Source organism: Gymnoscopelus microlampas, assembly GCF_963454915.1.
Source record: "Gymnoscopelus microlampas genome assembly, chromosome: 11".
NCBI classification, from domain to species: Eukaryota; Metazoa; Chordata; class Actinopteri; order Myctophiformes; family Myctophidae; genus Gymnoscopelus; species Gymnoscopelus microlampas.
Window position 1 is genome coordinate 32,271,430 of NC_139948.1, and position 20,026 is coordinate 32,291,455.

At 43.2% G+C, this 20,026-nt stretch overlaps 1 protein-coding gene across 1 annotated transcript; it reads left to right on the forward strand.

Moving 5' to 3' along the window:
- The first annotated feature begins 205 nt into the window (after positions 1-205).
- On the forward strand, positions 206-16,756 carry fbxl20 (F-box and leucine-rich repeat protein 20). Its single transcript, XM_084072379.1, has 15 exons — positions 206-576; positions 3,846-3,907; positions 4,852-4,906; positions 5,028-5,102; positions 5,460-5,554; positions 5,652-5,720; positions 5,819-5,914; positions 6,132-6,258; positions 6,747-6,821; positions 8,736-8,866; positions 9,486-9,546; positions 11,049-11,093; positions 11,177-11,233; positions 12,154-12,366; positions 12,555-16,756. The coding sequence occupies exons 1-15, from the start codon at positions 535-537 to the stop codon at positions 12,660-12,662; spliced, it is 1,311 nt and encodes a 436-aa protein (XP_083928505.1). The 5' UTR covers positions 206-534; the 3' UTR covers positions 12,663-16,756.
- The last annotated feature ends 3,270 nt before the right edge of the window (positions 16,757-20,026 follow it).

Below are 20,026 nucleotides of genomic sequence, written 5' to 3' on the forward strand. Positions count from 1 at the left end.
ACAGTACAGGCAGCTCTTTTTGGCATGACTTGATAATCATCTTTGCTTTTAATCCACCACTAAGGCCTGCAGTGTGAGCTTTTGTGAATATACTGACCAATATAGTCTATGTAGGCAAACATTAAGGCTTACTAACAACGAGTTGTGGTTAGGTAACGGGCCACAGAACCATTGATAATAATGTTAAAGTGATGCAGCAGGCCTTGTGTCAACTTCATTTTAGGCTGCTATAGATTCTATTGGACTATTGTGTTGGGTTAGTGGGGGGAGGTGAGTGATGAAGTGAGCAGATAGACACAGCAACACGGGCTCGCTGCTGGTCAGTGCGTTTGATCAAAAGACAGCTCTCTTGCGTTCGTGTTAACAGGGCTGAAAAACAATGAAATTAGCTGTTCGAGCACCCGAAAGGACGGTAGCATGAGAGTTACAGAGGAGGAGAGTAATAAACAAGAACAGGGCCGACATCTCCACGCTATACTGCGCTTCCACTGACGGCATTATCCCCCCGATTGAGTCGGTAAACCACCGTCCGACATGGGGAAGGAAGTAAATGGTGTTTCGCGGAGCCGGTTTGAGGTGAGTTTTATATCTATCTGTAATAACTGTTAGTTGTTGACGTCCATTCAGTGATCCTGTTGTTAACGTTAGGATATAGGCCTACGACTGTCGCTGTATTTATTGTAAAACGGCGCTTATGGGGAGGCAGGCAGGCAGCTTCCGCAGTCAATGTTTGGATTAGGTAAAATACTGTTGTTTTGTCCTAACAACGGCATTTAACGCATTTTTTCCACGGAGGACACGGGCCGATATGTCCATTGACACCTGTCATGCTGTTGATTGTTCTATTTGGGGATTTTAAAGGGCCTAAAATGTGTCCTCGCTTCTCTTTGTGCCGTCAAAACAAAGACAATGAGGCACCATAGCACATAAAGACAGTTTTGATACTCCGTGTCATTTAAATCGCTGATATATTTCTTGGCTTTCCTTGAGTGATGTTCAGTTGGCGTTTGATAACCGAGTATATCAATGGATCTGGGTTCTTTCATCATTTTTCGAGCTTCCCCTTGGCTTTAGCGGATAGATAGTCTGTCTGTGTGGCTGCTGCGGCTGTGGGGGCCTTGGGCTGAGACTTCTACATGGACCGCCATGGCTCGACTAGCTTATTTACAAATAACCAGCCATAACGTTTCATATAAAGTAAACTTATATGAATGAATCAACCCATTAAGACCTGAGGCGATTCTAAAAAATGTCTTCTAAATCCGTTTCAAACAGTTTTTTGAAAAAACTTGTGTTGCTATATCAGTGGTTCCCAAAACATTTTCATGTCAAGGACCCCCAAAATGATATGCAATTGGCTGCGGACCCCCCATCTCAAAATATTTTGTTCCAGGGCCCCCCCCCCCCAGAAGCAAATATTTTAGTTAAAATTGTTCGCTTTAAAGAAATGTATATAGTCAAAGATTTGCACACATTTTCACGATTTTTCAAAAATAGAAGATCTACAAGCTCGTAGCTTGTATATCTGCTATTTTTGAATAGCCAAATAAATCTAAAATGACACAGATGCCTGAATTGGATAGTGTTGCTGACGGCATTCACAAATAAACTTTACGTCGCAGCAGTAAACAAACATGCAGCCAAGTATTGTGAAAAACAAACGACAAAAGAAAACATTGAAAGCAAATGCTATATATTCGCTCCATGACATTAGGTCCATATAGCATGAGCTCTTGGTGTTGTTTAATCCCTAGCTAGCGTGGGATTTGTGTGGTTTCATTTATTTTTAACGGTGCAACAGCTGAAGACTCAGGAGATCCAGGCCGTCGTACCTTCTGGCCTGACAGCTGCGGTAGAATGATACGTGATCTGTAGTTTATTAGCCAATAACAATGGGCTACAACACAGTCTGGGAAGTGGAACGCAGTTACGTCACAGCATGTTCTTGGTTCATTTAATGAAAGTCGTCAATAATAATGATTGTTGCTATTTTCTGATTGACGTCAGTCACGTCACCACCCTAGTCTATTATGATCAGGAGGCTACTGTAGCTTTTTATCTGAGCCTGTAACTTAAGACTAAGCTACAGGCGACAAAACAATCTAAATGTATTGCTGACAGATTGTCCTGTGATCATTTAATATCATACCATGTTGCAACCCTTACCCAGTGGAGGAAATATTATGTGGGCCTACTTAATATCTGTTTAGTAGCCTATATTTAAGGTTCTACCAGGGGCGGATTTAAGAAGTTAGGGGCTCCAAGCAAAGCTCTGGTTCGGGGCCTATTTTGCGCGCGCGAAAATGCGAAGACATTTTTTTTTAATTAAGAAAAAAAAAAAGGGGGGGGGAGGTGGGGCCTCCCATGCCTTGGGGCTCCAAGCAAGTGCTTGGTATGCCTAGTGCAAATATCCGCCCCTGGGTTCTACAGGGGGTTGTTGTTGACCTTGCTCATCTGTTTCTTTTAGAAATGTTAGTGGGTTTATTTGACCAGTTCAGTAGTGTTCTGAAAGTCAATCTGTCAAGAGTATAATGACTAAATCCACCCCCCAAAAAAAAAGGAAAGTGTGTGTGTGTGTGTGTGTGTGTGTGTGTGTGTGTGTGTGTGTGTGCGTGTGCGCGTGCGTGCGTGGCAGGAGAGCCTTTTACCTAGACTAGGGCACACTGGATTTTAAAAGTCCAGAAATTAATTTCAAATGGTAGGCTTGCCTTATGGGTGGGTTTAGTAAAGTGTAAATGTTTCTCCAAATATGTGTTAATATCTTAACGTAAACAGTGTTCAAATCATACACTCAACACCTAACTGGGCATATAATAGTTTAAGCCAAATAAATCTATATATTTATTATTATTATATATTGAATATTGGTCAAAGAAGCAATAGTTATTTCTTTGTTGAACTTGTCACCAATGCTTCTTGTCAGGCCAGTGCATGTCATGTTCCATCCTGCACTTTGTATTCACACAACAAAGATGATCTCCCCTCAATTTGCTGATGTTATTTTCTATTATAATGTCTATAGACTAAAATGGATTGAACCAGATGTTGCATCATTCATTTGCCATATTGTGACTAATGTGATACTCATAGATTAACATGGAGAATGTCATCATCCCACCCTCTTGGATCTGCTAATATAAGATGGCATGCAAACTGTGGAAACCCTGAAAGAGGGAACACAGTATTACATGACTGAATGATCTTTATAATGTGCACAGGCATGGCCATGATCGTGTATGCATGTCACATATACCTACTATTATGCAAAGTGGTTGGGGTTTGATAAATAATATGTATATTATTACCATTCACAGACATAATTTGTCTGTGAATGGACTGGAGCTTATCTGTGTAACGTAGGCTCTTTTTTCCTGTTCAAAAACCATACAATTATTTGTTTGTAATGCCATTAGCTTTCACATAAGCAAACATAGTCTCAAGGATCATAAAATACAACATTTTCTTTTAACTACTATATAAGTTGGCATACATTAATGTGAACACTAGACAATTCATTTACAACAGTGTAAATACAGCACTGAACAAGGAAGAAACAGGCACATATACTGACAAACTGAATATATCACAACTACTTGGGTCAGGCAGCAAGACCATTATACCACTTTTTTAGAATACATACAATACTTCCTCTTCTGTATCATCCACCACCAAACTCTGCTGTGTTTTTCAAAGTGCGACATTGAGCCCCAGCTAATCAGATTGTGAACATTTATCCTACATTATGTATTGGAACTGTCCTGGGGGGAGGGAGGACATGGATGGAGGCATCTCCAGCCATGCTGAGCCTGTTAGGCAGGCCTAACGTTGTTCTCTGCTTCTTCCAGATGTTCTCAAACAGCGACGAGGCAGTTATCAATAAGAAGCTGCCTAAGGAGCTGTTGCTAAGGTGAGTGAAATATCTAAACACATGATGCATATATCTTTTCACTTGAAAAATATTATTTTTGGCGAGCGACACCATTGTACGAGGAAGTATAAATTAGTCTTAAGCCAAAGTCTTTGAGTGTTGCTCATGAAAGAGGCAAGTTTCATACTCACCAGTCACAACAAACCTATGTCCCCTCCTGATCACCACACACACATCCAATAGAAACACACACAAGCATTCACAAAAGCACAAAAGTCCTTGCACCTGCCCCCTCTTCCATCCAGCCAGGCAGCCAACCACAAGCTTTTCTTGATCACTTATACTTAATTGCTGTGATCGGTGTTAAGAGGTGAACAAAACACTCAACGACTTGAAGGCAGTCACTTCTGTTGAGCAAGTTTAGTCAACCAAACCAACTAGCCAGCCAATCAACCACCATCTGCAGCTTTCCCCTCTTGCCCCACACCCGCTCTCCCCTCCCCCATGCTAAAACTGTAATTAAAAACAGATGCTCGCAGTTATAAAACATTCAAATCGATTTAAGAAGAAAAAAATAAAAAGTGTAGAGCCCCCTGAACAAACAGAAAATGGAGGCCATAACTCAAGCCTGGGCCTTGCCAACCATGCTGCCTGGGCTGTTGCTGCTGACTGTGCAGTGTCTGTCCAGGTGCAGAGAACTGATTTAGAGAGACAAGGGTTTACTCAAGGCATCTCTGTATCAACTGTGTGATGCAGGTTTTACTGCATTGTAGTATGTGACAGTTTCTCACACAGGCTAGGTTTACCAGATATTGATTCTTTACAACTGGAGCATATCCCCATCATGACACTGATTTGAGTAAACACATCCATCTAGCTAACAGGGTAAACATATCTGTCCTGCTAGCAGTCAAACATGAAAGCAGCAGAGTCACTCGCGTCCTTGTGTTGAGTATTCTTAATGGTACCCGTCTGTCTTCTAGAATCTTCTCCTTTTTGGATGTGGTGACACTTTGTCGCTGTGCCCAGGTGTCACGGGTGAGTCTGTTCTTCATGATGTATTTAATACTGTGTGTGCAGTGCACACGCTCACTTCAAGTGCATGGACATTTCTGAGTGATATCTTGGTCTTCAACTACGTTTCTCCCTCCCTTCCCAGTCCTGGAACGTTTTGGCCTTGGATGGCAGCAACTGGCAACGAATTGACTTGTTCGACTTTCAGACGGACATTGAGGTGAGGGGAAGTCTGGCTCAACCTTATCTTCCTTCCTCCTACCAGTTACTTCTGCCCCCCCCCCCCCCCCCCCCCTATACTCACCACATCTCCTCTTTTTACCATTGGGTTGGGCAATATATCAATATTATATCTATCATGATATGAGACTAGATACTGTATAATAAAAATGTATCTCATCGTCACAATACAATATTATCATCACCATATCGATATAGAGGTATTTGGTCAAATACATTGTGATATTTGGTTTTCTTCCCTCATATCACCCAGCCCTATTTGACCCTGTCACTACATTGTCCCTAGTCGTAAATGGAAATGCAGGCAGCAAGCATGATTGTCTTGTGTTTGTTGCAGGGCCGGGTTGTGGAGAACATCTCAAAGCGATGTGGGGGGTTCTTGAGGAAGCTGAGTCTGCGGGGGTGCCTGGGGGTTGGAGACAGTGCCCTAAGGTAAGTCTCTTGGGACTTTCTTTCACTCTTCTATCCTTAAAAGCACAAGATGCACTGTGAGCGAACACAAACTGTGCTTTTTCTTTCCTATGTATAGGACTTTCTCCCAGAACTGCAGGAACATTGAACTGCTTAGTCTGAATGGCTGCACCAAGATCTCTGACAGGTTAGTACGTTACTGAGAGAGACATGTGGGGCGGGCATGTGTCCTAAAATCTATTTTGGAATTAATATAGTGTCCTATCCTATTGTTGTTACCTGCAGCACGTGTAATAGTCTCAGTAAGTTCTGCCCAAAGCTGAAACACCTGGACCTTGCCTCCTGTACCTCGATCACCAACTTGTCACTCAAAGCTCTCAGGTGTGTAATGTTTAGACATGATACATACTTCTTCTCTCTGTCCTTTTGTTCTTTCCCTATCAGTCTTATTTGACTGATCATTATCTGACTGCTTGTGCAAATGTATAGTGGGCAGGTCAAATGAGGGTTAAGGATATAATCTCACTGCAGATGAACGGTAGTGGTAGATATTGCTCTTTTTTCCTCACCTTTTCCCTCTGCTCTCCTCCCGTCTCAGTGAGGGATGCCCTCTGCTAGAACAGCTCAACATCTCCTGGTGTGATCAGGTCACCAAGGATGGTGTCCAGGCCCTGGTCCGATGTTGTCCGGGACTTAAAGGCCTTTTCCTCAAGGGCTGCACACAGGTATGGGGAAGGGCTCTAGCCAAATGAGTCTTTGTCACACGACGGCTTCACTCTCCGAAATAAGCAAAGCTAACACTGTGTGACAAACCATATATTATTCTGTCATTGCTGTTAGGATTACGATATGCAGATCAGGGCTGATGCTGCTTTTTATGGTCTGCTGCTAAGCAGTGTGTACCCTATGAGAGGGAGTATTGGGCGGAGGGGGGGGGGGGGGGTCGCAGACCCCCAGGCATACTGGAGTAATTGGAATTTGAATAGCACTCTGTAATGAGGGCTGCGTGGCTGAGCTACTATACATAATATGTAGACTGTGGATGATGTTTTGGGTGGAAAGAGCGTAAAGGTTTGCTGCGAGGCAGTCCATACCCGATGAGCTGGAGTGAGGAATAAAGAATTCACAGATCCGCAGGTGTCCTGGCATAATTGGATTTCCAAACGACACTCTAAACGCCTTTTTCCCTGTGTGTGGCTTACCTCTCTTATAGCTAGAAGATGAAGCTCTGAAGCACATCGGGGCGCACTGTCCGGAACTGGTGACGCTCAACTTGCAGACATGCTCGGTAAGTACAATACCCATGATTGTAAAGCCTGATTTATATACTATACTCGTACAACAGCAAGGTCATGTGCCAAAATAGCCGATCTACAAACTCACAACCACAACGTGAGCTTGTAGAGCAGCTATTTTCTCCACAGCACACTGTCATACGAGAATAGATTAGGTTAGGTTTGGTGGTTGCTATGTAGTTATTTAATATACTGTATGTTAAGTCACAAAAATGTCAATTATGTTGCACAACTTCCATATGGTGGCTGTATGGTCAAGTACCTTTGGAACACAGGAGATAAATATTGGTTGAGTGTATGTTTAACCCATTCAATCCAGGAACGCATCTGTGCCATTTTAGATTTCTTTGGCTATTAAAAAATAGCAGATATACAAGCTCATAGCGTGGCACCGAGTGGTTGGGGGGCCAAATACATATCATTATGGGTGGTCCTTGACATGAAAAAGTTTGAGAACCTCTGATATTATACAGTAGCAACATAATCTAATAGTAGTAGTAACAGATCTGCTATTTTTGAATAGCCCAAAGTATAACATAATGGTTCAAGTGGTTACACAGATGCGTTCCCGAATTGAACGGGTTAACGTAAAGTGGGTCATGCTCCTCTGTCATTGCTGTTCTCTGCTGGTGTGGGGAATGCTAGGAAAAAGGCCAGTGGGCATGAAGTCTGCTCGTTGTGCATCCTGCTCCTGAGGAGGGAACCTGTTGTGGGCTGGGGTGTAGCAATCTAGCCCATTGGTTCTCAACCTGTGGGTCGGGACTGCCAGGGGGGTCCCCAGTCCCCACATGATTTTTTTGGGGGGTGTCCCCAGATGACAGTAAAGTTAGAATTTAAGGACTATTAAGACCTTTTTTTTTAAATACCATTACTGCATCAAAAGTAATCGACAAACTATACTATAAATACTGGTCAAATATTGGCCAAATTGTCAAATAATATAAGAAAGAGGTTACGAGGCGTTTCGAGGTGTTCTGAGCTTGTAGATCTGCTATTTTCACAATATTTATCTGTGGAACCGAGTCAAACTAAATGAAATGCCTCAACTCCTACAATTCCATGTGCTTGTCAGGGTGGGGGGTTCAAATATGATTATTTTGGGGGGTCCCCATTTCAAATATGATTATGTTGGGGGGTCGCGGCTTGAAAAGGTTGAGAACCACTGATCTAGCCCACATAGCTAATATCGGGTGAAAGTTGCTCCCAGACAACATATTTATTTCTCTGGCTGCATCTGTCTAAAAAAAAATTCCCTCCTTCATCATCGCCCAAACCACTTCTCTCATACCTTCACCCTCTCCTTTCTCAATTTGCTTTGTTTATTTGTTTTTTCATCATCTTGTGCCAGTCACTCCACTTATTACCTTTCAACTGCCTTTTCTTTCCACTCTCTCCTCTCCTACTTGTTCTGGCCACGCTGTCAGTGGACTAAATTCCCCATGTTTATTCTACTTTATTTAGTACAGGCTAGTTTCCTGAGGACCCTCTTTAGTATAGGCTTATATTTGGCCACTCTCTAGTTTCTAAGGACCCCTTGTCTATGTGTGTATGTTTAATGCGCTACTATGGACACGTATACATACATAAATGTGCTCTTGACAAAACCACATGTACATACAAAGTATGTTGTGCAACCATCCTGATTCTATATAGAAAATATAAACCCCATCTCTGAGTCCTGTTTGCTCTCTGACCAGAACCCTGTGGTGGTCATAGTAGCAAACCCCCTAAGTAATTAAGCATGCCGCAACTAAAGGCTCCTTTACTGTCTGGTCACAACTGGTCACACAAATTTCCGAAACGTAAAAAAAAGAAGAAATATTTGTTGTTCTTGTTTTTTGTTGCGTACGTTTTTTTGTGTTGGGATTCAATGTGAGTAATCTTCCTGGTCTCTTCTCTTTGAGCAGCAGATCACAGATGAGGGTCTCATCACAATCTGCCGGGGTTGCCACCGTCTCCAGTCCCTATGTGTGTCTGGCTGTGCCAACATCACAGACGCCATCCTCCACGCCCTGGGGCAGAACTGTCCCCGCCTCAGGTACGTCCCCACCACACCCACACCTCAGCTGTGCCATTCTCAGTTTTCAGCCATCATCAGCTTCCTGTTTATCAAGTGTGAGTCAGAAGATAGCAGCTAGGAGGAGAATGAAACTGGCTTGTCACTGCCACAGACACCAGGAGTTCCCAGCCAGCAAAACTGTGCTGTGGGAACCAGCATATGGGCATTAATCACGAGGAATGGCATCCAACAACTACTGTACCTACGTGGACATAGAAAAGAAAGATGCAGGGGCAGAAAGTACTGGAGAGCAAGCCAGATCTACGGATGATCGAAATGACTGGAGATGCAATTGGAGGGCTCGTTCGAGGATGACCAAGAGAGAGGGGCCAACACTGTGCTAAAACTACTTGCAGTAAACGGATGATTAAAACCTTGTACAAGCAGAATGGTGTAAATACCGGCAGAGAAAAGGGGATATGCAAAAGCAATAATCAGTTATCTGGTACTTAACATGTTTTTAAATTTGCATTGCTTTCAGTTGTATTAAAATACCGTACCAGCATCTCCATGTAAAGAACCAGTGGGGCCAGTGGGTGAATGATTGTAAGTGATCCTGTCACAGCGCAACTCTCTGTTCCTCTTTCTGTCCTTTCAGAATATTAGAAGTGGCTCGCTGCTCTCAGCTCACCGACGTAGGCTTCACTACATTAGCCAGGGTGAGTGTTGCAGCTTATATGTCCTTGTATGCAATAGTAGAACCATTTCACACATAACTGACCCAGGCAAGAAGATTGAAATATTTAATGGTCGTCGGGGATGAGGGGGGGGGACTTGTTTTATTTCACTTAACGCAACGCACAATTTCAAAACACGTGACAACCTACAGTATTGCGTCCACCATGGCTTGCCAACTTGGATGGCACACTTACATGCGAGGACGTCGGCTGGTTGGGCACTTGGACGCCTGGCAGCTCATCCGGTGTGCTTCACAGGCGTCACGGCCTTGCTGCTGGCGCGCCTGCCTTTAAAAACAAAAGTGATGTAAAGGATCTTGCCCACTATGCGTTTATTTAATCAGTAAATCTTTATGCACACCCACCTTTTACACTTACTTTGATGCGTATATTCTATACATTTAGAACTTAACAAAATAGTCATCAAGCAGCGAGGGTGATTGTGTGGTCCTCTCACTTGAAATATCGGGTCCATTCTGAGATCGATATGAGCAAGGAGAGTTTTACCCACTGATCATGTTTATTTCATTGGCCCAGTTTGATGCTTTGCTATACTGCAGTCACATTAAAAAGAAGACCCTGCAATCCTAAATAGCGGCTGACAGTATAAACACACACACCCACACACACACACTTGAAGAGTAGGCTATCGTCCCATAGGAAAAGTGCATGCTATGAGCCTTTCCTCAATCCACAGGCTGTAGGCTAGACATTTTTACCTGTTTTTTTTTTTGGGCGAAAAATAGGGAGCAGTGTGCAAGCTCCTTAAAACCATTCTTAATTTAATTGAGAGTGAAATAGAATAGAGCGCTCCACCTGCCTCCGACACATCCAATCGAGCACTAATCGCCATTCGTGTCAGCGTGTGTCTGCTGGCAATCTGGGAACCAGATTAAAAAAGAAAAACAGCGCTTTCTGCTGTTTTTTACTCTTTCACTTGGCTCTGGGGGGGGCTCAATGTAGCACCCGTGTGCAAGGAAACCGGGTATTTGGTCTGCCTTCAGCCTTTCACTTCCGGTGGTACGACTATGTTTTCATTCCCACTAACAATATTTCTACACGGAACACTAACACCACTTCTCCCAGAGAACATGGATCGTTTTGGTTATAAGCCCACTTGTTTCTATGATGAAAGAGCAAGTTAAAATGTGAATATCTTTCCGTGGTTTTGTCTGCTCCGAGGACGCTATTGTAAATGAGTTGTAGTGGGAAGCGAGAGCACAGACAGTAAATCCCGCCCACTACATTTGATTGGGTAAAGCGCGACCTGCTTCCTGATCTGAAGGCACGCCCACTTATAGGCCAGTGCGTACACGTTATGACGAACCCCCCCGACAGATTCAAGCAGAGAGCAGAATCTGTTCTTGAGAGATTAGTCTGCTGGTAAATGTGCTTGGCTTTCCTACATAACGTAACATACACAAACAGCCTCATTACTCACTCCAAGCAGTTCAACTAATAATGTCACTCTTGCTCTCCTACAGAATTGTCATGAACTTGAGAAGATGGACTTAGAGGAATGTGTGCAGGTAGGTTAAGTTGCATATTCATACAACATACTGTTGCCTATTGTATCGAGGCAGTTTATTGTTATGACCTTTCTGTCTTATAGATCACAGATGGCACGCTTATCCAGTTGTCTATCCACTGCCCTCGTCTGCAAGTCCTGGTGAGTGCTAGCGGCGACCACATGTTCTCCCATTTGGTGTTTTTATTCCCCCCATAACATCGATTATAAAAATTGTGGGTGTCACAAACGTAACATGCCCATATTTGGCACCTGATTCGGATGCTATCAATGCATAGAATGGGAGATTATCACGTTCTATCAGACCATTGAATGGGCGAAGTAGGCGACCTACCGTCTACCCCGCGATTTATCAGACCATTCAGTGGGCGTAATCAGGAGCTACTGACCTACCGACGGAGATGACTTAAATACTTTAGTTTCGGTTTTGGTTTTGGTTGTTTCGGTTTCGGACCATGACGGAGGCGCGCAGTCTCAGGCGAGGTGGAGCCCAGGCGAGGTGGAGCCCCGCGACGGGCCACCGAAGGAGCTAAGGCGACTGAGTTGCCGTCCGGAGCGGTGCGACCCTCGCCTGTGCCTACTCAGCGCCGTTCGAGTTATGTACCGATATGGACAGAATCGTAAATATTGTTGTGGGGACTGCTCCGCCTCCGTCGGTAGGTCAGTAGCTCCTGATTACGCCCAATGAATGGTCTGACAAATCGCGGGGTAGACGGTAGCTCGCCTACTTCGCCCATTCAATGGTCTGATAAAACGTGATAATCTCCCATTCAATGCATTGATAGCATTCGAAGCCGGTGTATTTGGAGACTATTCTGGCGTGGACACAGACAGACTCACGGATACAACAGGTACCCTGACAATGGATACAATGGGTACACCGGGTACATAACTCGGTGGGGCATGCATTCCCGACTTGCATCGCTCGCGCCTCGCGGTCCCTGAGTAAGCCAAGTACTCCCCTTTGGCACTTACTTTATTGTATCTGCAGTTCAGTGGCTGGCTCTGTTGTCACAGCTGAGTGATGGAGCTCCTGTCTCGCTGCCTTTCTGTCCCATTAGAGTCTGTCTCACTGTGAGCTGATCACTGATGATGGCATCAGGCACCTGGGCAGTGGTCCCTGTGCTCACGACCGTCTGGAGGTGATCGAGCTAGACAACTGCCCCCTGATCACTGATGCCTCCCTGGAGCACCTGAAGAACTGCCACAGCCTGGACCGCATCGAGCTCTACGACTGCCAGCAGATCACCCGTGCCGGCATCAAGAGACTAAGGGTGAGTTACGCAGGAGATGCAGTGGCTAAGCACTGATTTAAACACAGCGTGTACTGCATACTATAAATGTGTGCTTTGATCCAGCGGGTCAACTTACTACACTTTCTTTCTAGAACGGAGGAAGAATTGACCGAAACATATGGATATTCTTACAGCTTTGTTTTGTTTCTCTTATTTCCCTACTTCAGACCCATCTGCCTAACATCAAAGTGCACGCGTACTTCGCCCCTGTCACTCCGCCTCCCTCTGTCGGGGGAAGTCGCCAGAGGTTCTGTCGCTGCTGCGTCCTGCTATGATGTAAAGACAACACCCCTCCCCTCCCCACGGCCCCGTCGTCTGATCCCTGCCAACCCTGACCTGCTGCCCCCCTTCAGCCCCCTCGTCCCCATTTACCGAGTACATGCTGGTGTGTGGTTCCCCCTTCGGAGCTGCAGAGAGAGGGAGAGAGCCAAACGACGCCATAGGGTCTCACACAACCTTCCCAACAACATTCCCAAGTTCCCAAAAACAGCCTTTTACACAAGCTGACATGCAGGCAGACACACACACGCACACACATACACACACACACAATACATATAGTATATATACATAGACCACCACAGAAGAATGTCTGTACATTCCTTGCTGTCCCTAGGCATACGTTCTATACTAGACACACCAGTATCACGTAGGGTTTCATAACAAACAAATGTTATCACCATTCCTAAGGCATTACTCTTAATTAAATGCAGAACAGGATCAAGAATCTGTTTTAATCAAACAGATTAAAGCTAAATTTGCAGTTGCAGTAGAATTTCATTTTTCTTATGAATATATATATAGTATATCCACATCAAAGACTATCCGAGGGTGTTTGTGAACAAGAGGTCGGTTACAAGCCACCTCCAGACAGAACTGCACATGATCTGGAGCAGTGCTTTGTTAGCTCTGTGCTGACTGCCCTCTCCAAGTAGATTTATGTCATTATGAAAAGTCATAATGTCTTTCACAGCCATGAACTGCCTAACTGCCCCTTAGCGCGTGCGAACACACACACACACACACACACACACACACAAAGACTTGTGCATATAAGTGTCGATAATAAGAACTACTGTGCAATCACAAATTGTTAACCCACAGTCCTTTGCACTGACAGTAAGAAATGATGATTTTTATGAGGACAATTTTAACGACTGCCTCAGAATGACATTTGAATGGTATTTTACTGACACCACACACAAACACGCATACATACACACACACAAAGACACACGCAAACCTACGTATAACTGCACATCACACTCATCACTACACCCCCTGCCTCTCTCTCTCTCTGTTACAATCAGAAGCTTCATTGTACTTAAGAAAAAAGAGACAAACTTTAATATTTTTCTAAATGGACACCAATTGAGACTTACAAGTGGGGATTCGAGAAGATGCCAAATGTTGCATGTAACAACTCTAGTTTTTTAAAATCTAATTGTACATATGTAAGGACCGTGGGAATCCAAGCACCGAAGCCAGCTAAAATACACCGCAAATGATGGTGTGAAGGAGGGACTGTTGTCAGCGAGCCTCACACTGGGGACGACGGTGAACCACTGTTGGAGAATAAAGCAATGAGTTATACTTGCCTGTGCGTGGGTGTCAAACACCTAAAATACATGATCTACAAGCTCTACAAGCTGTGAGCTTGTACAGTAGATCTGCTATTTTCGGTTCGCAACACTGATGTGCAGTTAAGTTAGACTCAAGTTTGAACATTGTGCCAGTACAACATCTGGATTTTCATTGGAAAACTGAAGCTGGCATCTGATCATAAATGTCAACATAAAAAATATAGTAGAGTAGACACTCTATTTGGTAAAATAGAAAACAAAAATGTTGGACATAACATTAAGAGTTTGTGCTGTCAGACCAGGACATTGGAAAGAAAAAGCCAACTGAAAACAATCAAAAGCATCTCTATTTTGAGTTCAGTTTCATTTAGTTGCTCTTGTTTTTCTTTGCGTCAGTGACAGTTTTGATCATGGCGAACGCGCAGAGTTGAGAGGTGACGTGCAACGTCTAAGTGGAACACACTCTGTAGCATCGACATCCCATCGGTTCCCATGAGGCCTAGCACTGGACAGAGTGATGGCGGGTTGGACCCTGCCACCTGTGACCTCCTCTGTCCGTCTCGGACCAGTGACTTGGGAGTAGATTCAGACAAGAGGAGTCGCTACGAGAGGAAGTCTACTGAATCTTGAGCTGAAGCAAGCGCACAATTCTGGCCTGCTGACGGATGTGTTGGAATGATATGTTGCAATGGAGGGCTATGGACTTAAGCCCCCCTCACGATGAAGTATTGAAGCCTTTATTATGGATGATCTTCTCCTGCACATGCACCTGCTACTTCCGTGTCTCCTGTTTTGTCTGTCATTTTTATGATTCTGTCTCCTTTTGCTTTTCTCTTCATCACGGTGTCATCTAGAGCTCCACTCTCCCTCTTTTGCATTTGTGTTTTTGGTGTGGTTTGGGGTGGGCCTGTTTTTTGTGTTTGAAGTCATGAGTTCAGTGTCTCCCGGTTGATTTTAAGCCCTGTTCCAGTCTTATGCAGTTTGTTTATTATGAGTTATTGTTACTAAATGTTTGAGTGTAGCCTTTGTGCAGGGGAAGGGTTTGAGCCAGTGCAATTGTAATAAGTGTTAAATGATAGGTTGACATTGACTGTGAGTTGAGGATGAGTGGTGATGGCTTGTATGTATAATGGAGGTTATACTTGTTGAATGTGTTTCCATCAAGGACTTGTCCTCAGATGGGCTTTTTGGTGTGCCGCTATCGCAGAACCAGATTCCTCCCCTTGTGTGCTGTCCTTTAACCACTTCAACTCTTTATACTTCGTTGACCAGTGTCCCCCAGGGCTCTATACTTGGTCCCCTCCTTTTTCCCCTCTACACCAAATCTCTTAGCTGAAAATAGCCTATCTACAAGCTCAAAGCAAGGCATTGTGAGCTTGTAGATCTGCTTTTTCTGCCGAATGTTCGCCTATTAAGACATGCGCAGAATGGGGATGCTAGGGTTCATGTGGTTAACTTACTACACTTTTCAGATACCCTAAACTGCACATAGCAAAAATCCCAAAAGTGTTAATTTAACTCTGAGTGTCAATATGTACCAGTAAATGGTACATTTTTACACTCTTAGGTACATAGTTAAATTAACACTCCAGATTTTTCTGTGTATTTTAAGGTGCCCTGCACATTTCATAAAATAAAACAAAACAAAAAAAAGAATATGTCAAATTTGGAGTTTACCCTTCTCTAATATGCCTCTTTCCCTCTCCTTCCTATTTCAGGAAGCAAGCCAACAGGTAAAACGTTGAATCATGATTCTATTCAGTTTATCATCTTGACAGGAGGGCAAGTGTAGATGAATCCAGTGTAATCCAGTCTGATCATGTTTTGTTTGAACAGGAGTATATGGCAGATTAGCGAACATCCAGGAGCCAAGTGGTGAAGATGTGTCTTCTTCTGTATAAAGCCTGATTTATAAACTTGGTTGTATGATGGTTTTGCCTGCCGAGAAGAGCAGACATAACTGCTATAATGCTTTAGAAACTGCTCTGGGGTTAGAAGGTGAATTTGACCACTTAAGCCCTACTGCGTCATACGACAAATGGCAAAGGTTTTGGAAGATTTTCACCTATGACCACATGCCCAAAATAGCGACGCCAACATTAATGTGGTTAAGGGAAAGGGAAAAGACTGGACTTGGTGAAAGAGCCTGTTTAAACTTTGTCATACAACCGCATCTCTGGCCGCAAATCCGCTATTTTTGGTTTAAGCCATTGGTGCCACTAACGCACACAATGTTTATAACACACACAGATGGTATACACAAATTTAACTGCTTTTTGGCTCTTGGCACTGAGAGGATCTCAAAACATCTGTCAGACCTACAGCATCACACACATAGCTCCTAAAGATTCTATTGGCTTTGCAAAAAAAACAAGAGACACCTCTGAGCAGTGTCTTCAGTGACATAATATATACACTACACAGTTATACACTGGGTTGTCTTTTTGATCTCAGTACATAGTATATGGTATAAAACAATAACTCCTTTGCGTCCTCTGTGACCTTCCACCAGTTTGCATGGAGGATTACTCAACATACTCTGGTCAGTTCATTTCATGCACACTTGTGGTCCCAAACACTGGAGTAAGGTTTAGAATTGGGGGCAGAGGGCAAGAGGTGAATCTACAATGTGTTCTTGGTAGTTTGATGCCTGAGGAATTACAAATACAACTTTGACAATGACTGTAAATCTTTTCCTTTTTTTTTCTTTTTTTTCTTTTTTTTTCTTTTTTACAATTAACCGATATAAATGAATATGTACGTATGAATAAATATATACCTATATTATTAAGATCGGTCTGTTACTCATCTGTGATACTGAGCGTGGTCGTTGCCTGAAGAGGCCAAAATGTACTCGCTGTCCCTCTAGTACAGGGGTCTTCAACAGGGGGTCTGGGACCCCTAGGGGGGCCTCAGAGTTACTACAGGGGGTCCACCAAATCTTTGTGTGATATGATTATTGTTTTTACCTTAACCACTTGAACCCTAGCATTCCTTTTCTGAGGAGAACTTTAGCCAAAAATAGCAGATCTACAAGCTCACAACGCCTCGCGCTGCAAGGCGTTGTGAGCTTGTAGATCTGCTATTTTTGGCAAAGAGGTGTTTGGTGTAGAGGGAAAAAAGAGCAGACCAAGTAAACAAAAAAAGTCGAATCTGAAACACAATTTTATACAATATAGAGGGGGTCCCTGCTTCATCTCTCTCTCAGCTAGGGGGTCCTTGGCCTGAAAACGTTGAAGGCCCCTGCTCTAGTAGTCTAGTGTAATTGTGCGTGATGTTTTACTTACCTAACTGTAAACACTAGAGGGCAGCAACTGGCCACTTGAGGTGGCCTGTTCATTCTTGAACGTGTGGTCCTCAGGTGGTCACAGCCTCACAGGATCTAGGATTCATGAAGAACAAACTACATACAGTACCTAATTGATTCATTAACACAAAACAGGGCATAGATGGATTATGAGACATATAAAAGACCCCACAGCTGGGCAGGTACATTGCTAAATGCACCTATACCTCAACAGGACTTATAGCACACATACACACAATTGATATCGACAGTATATTGTGGCTCTCAGTTGATACCCCATGCCAGCCCACCCCCTTCAATAGAAAATCCTCCCTCTGTCCCAAGCCTTATACTCTATCTATTTTTATTATTATAATTTATAGCCTATATAGGCCTATTTTTATCGTTGCTGTAGGACATAAACCTCTTATCTCCATATTTGTTATGGTTTTCCGTAAAGTAATGTCCTATGCCACTTACTTTTACTGCAGTGTCACACAAAAGTAGCAAAAATAGCAGATCTACTACTGTGTGTATGTATACAAACCATAGACCGATACACACACATATATTTATTTTCCTGCGCAAGTGCTGACATTTTCACCATTGAGCTAATAGAGCCTGCCTGCTTGCTCAGAGGATAAATTGAATCTTGACCATCAGGTCAAAAATTGTGTCAGATCCTGTGTCCAGGTGAGAAATGACCTTTAACACGATCTAAATGTCTCAATAAAAGAGCAGGGAGACAAAATACAACCACCCAAGTTGTATAAGTTATATTATAATAACATACTCTACAGATTGGATAAAATGAAATTGTATTCATTAAAGAAAGTTACATAGTGCCACTTATTCAAAGTGTCATGTGCCAGTTTGTAAATATTGAGTTAGGTGTGTAAGGGGTGCTACGTGCGTAGATATGTACCTTATTGCAAGGGGTTTACTTCCCGTTACTGGAAAAAAATATTTTGTCCAAATGGGGTGCGCTTACAGCATATGACACCTCTCTGTGGTAGGTGTGATAGGAGTAATGTGATGGTGAACATGCTACTTAGCGTCTGACGGTGCTCTATTTTACATGTGCGTAGTTGTCAAGATCACGCACAGATTGACCTTATTGTGACCATGAGTGATGTTAACTTTAAAAGTGCCCTCAATCGACCAGTTTCTTTACTCATGATAATCAAATGGGAATTTATTGAAAAATGACGATAATAGGCTTAATGATATATTATCTGTAATAAAAAGAACATCCCCTGATTTTTGCAAGAGGTGGGCAAACTGTAGTTTGCTATGTTCTTGAAAGGAATCTCACTTGTCCCTGACACTAAAACATTTAAAAGCGCATACAGTCAAGTGTTATATATTATGTAATATTATTGAGGACGAGGAGCCCCATTCAGACAGATCGGGGTGGATAAGATGAAAGGAAGGGGAGGGGGGGGCATAGACATCTTCTAAAGCTGTTATTTTGAACTTTTGGGGGGATTTCTCCTCACACAGTTGAAGGGCCCCTCAACAGTCTCTAGATAAACGGAAGGGATAAACTCACTTCAAAAATAGGCTATATCATGATGGTTTCTTTGACATCTTCAAAGCGAATATTTAGGCTATACTGTATTCCCTCAGTTTTTCCCTAGGATGTTTGGGGTTCTGTTATTGATATGAATGACTAAGCCCTTTGACTATGCAACAAGAAATGCAAAGTTAAAAAACAGCAACTTCAAGCAGACTCTCTGGCTTAGCTACTGGGCCGAGTATCTATTGTCTGCATCTAAGTACTCAGTACTGTATGTGATTTTGTAGTGCTGTGCTATATTTTGTGTGAGTATAATGAAAGGCTGGAAGCACACACGAATGACTATATGTCCACTGTGTGAATACTGTAATTGCAGCAGGGCTCGTTCTGTTACAGCACCTTGATGTGATGCATGAATATATTGACCTGGAAACAACGCACAGTTTACAGAAATACACAAGGAGAGAAGCACACTTGTTTTTCAACCTTTGATAGATCTTTAAACTCCTCCAAAATGCCACTCACTCTCCAGAAAACCCTCCAGCTGATGCTGACTGCAAGCTGATTACCCACTTTAAATCCTGTACTTAGTTGACCGGAGTCCCCCAGGGCTCTATAATAGGGACGCTCCTGTTTTCGCTCTGAACTAAATTAGAAAATAACGAATCTACAAGCTCACAACCTGTCACGTTGCAATGTGTTGTGAGCTTGTAGATCGGTTATTTTCGCCAAAAGTTTTGCCTCAGACTAAGGATGCTATAGGGTTCAAGTCGGTTAAAAATAAACACCAAAACAAGCTGGAACAATAAATCTCGGTGCTATTTGGAGAGAGCCCAAACACACCCCAGCCCAAACACATCTTAGCCGCCTAGGCGTCTAGCCGTCTTGGTCTTTCTGGACACGCATGGGAATCGTTTTTCCCTCATCCCCCTGCAGCTACAGATTTTGTTTGGTACTTGAAGATGTTGTTCCTCAAGGTTGTTTTGCTGTTTGTTTTTAACAGGCTTGCAGTCACCTGAGCATCACTATAGTCTAGAGAGTGAGTGGCAACAGGGGTTTTAAAATCTGCCAAAGGTTGAAAGGGCAACTGTGTAGTTCTCCTTGTGTAGTTCTGTAAACTATGTTTTGTTTTGTGTAGTATGCAGTAAGGCCCGCTCATCAGAGTGTACATGCGCTATGATTAGAGTGTACAAATGTAACCAATTTGGTTACGTTTGTACACTCTTAGAGTTACGAATGGATACATTTTTT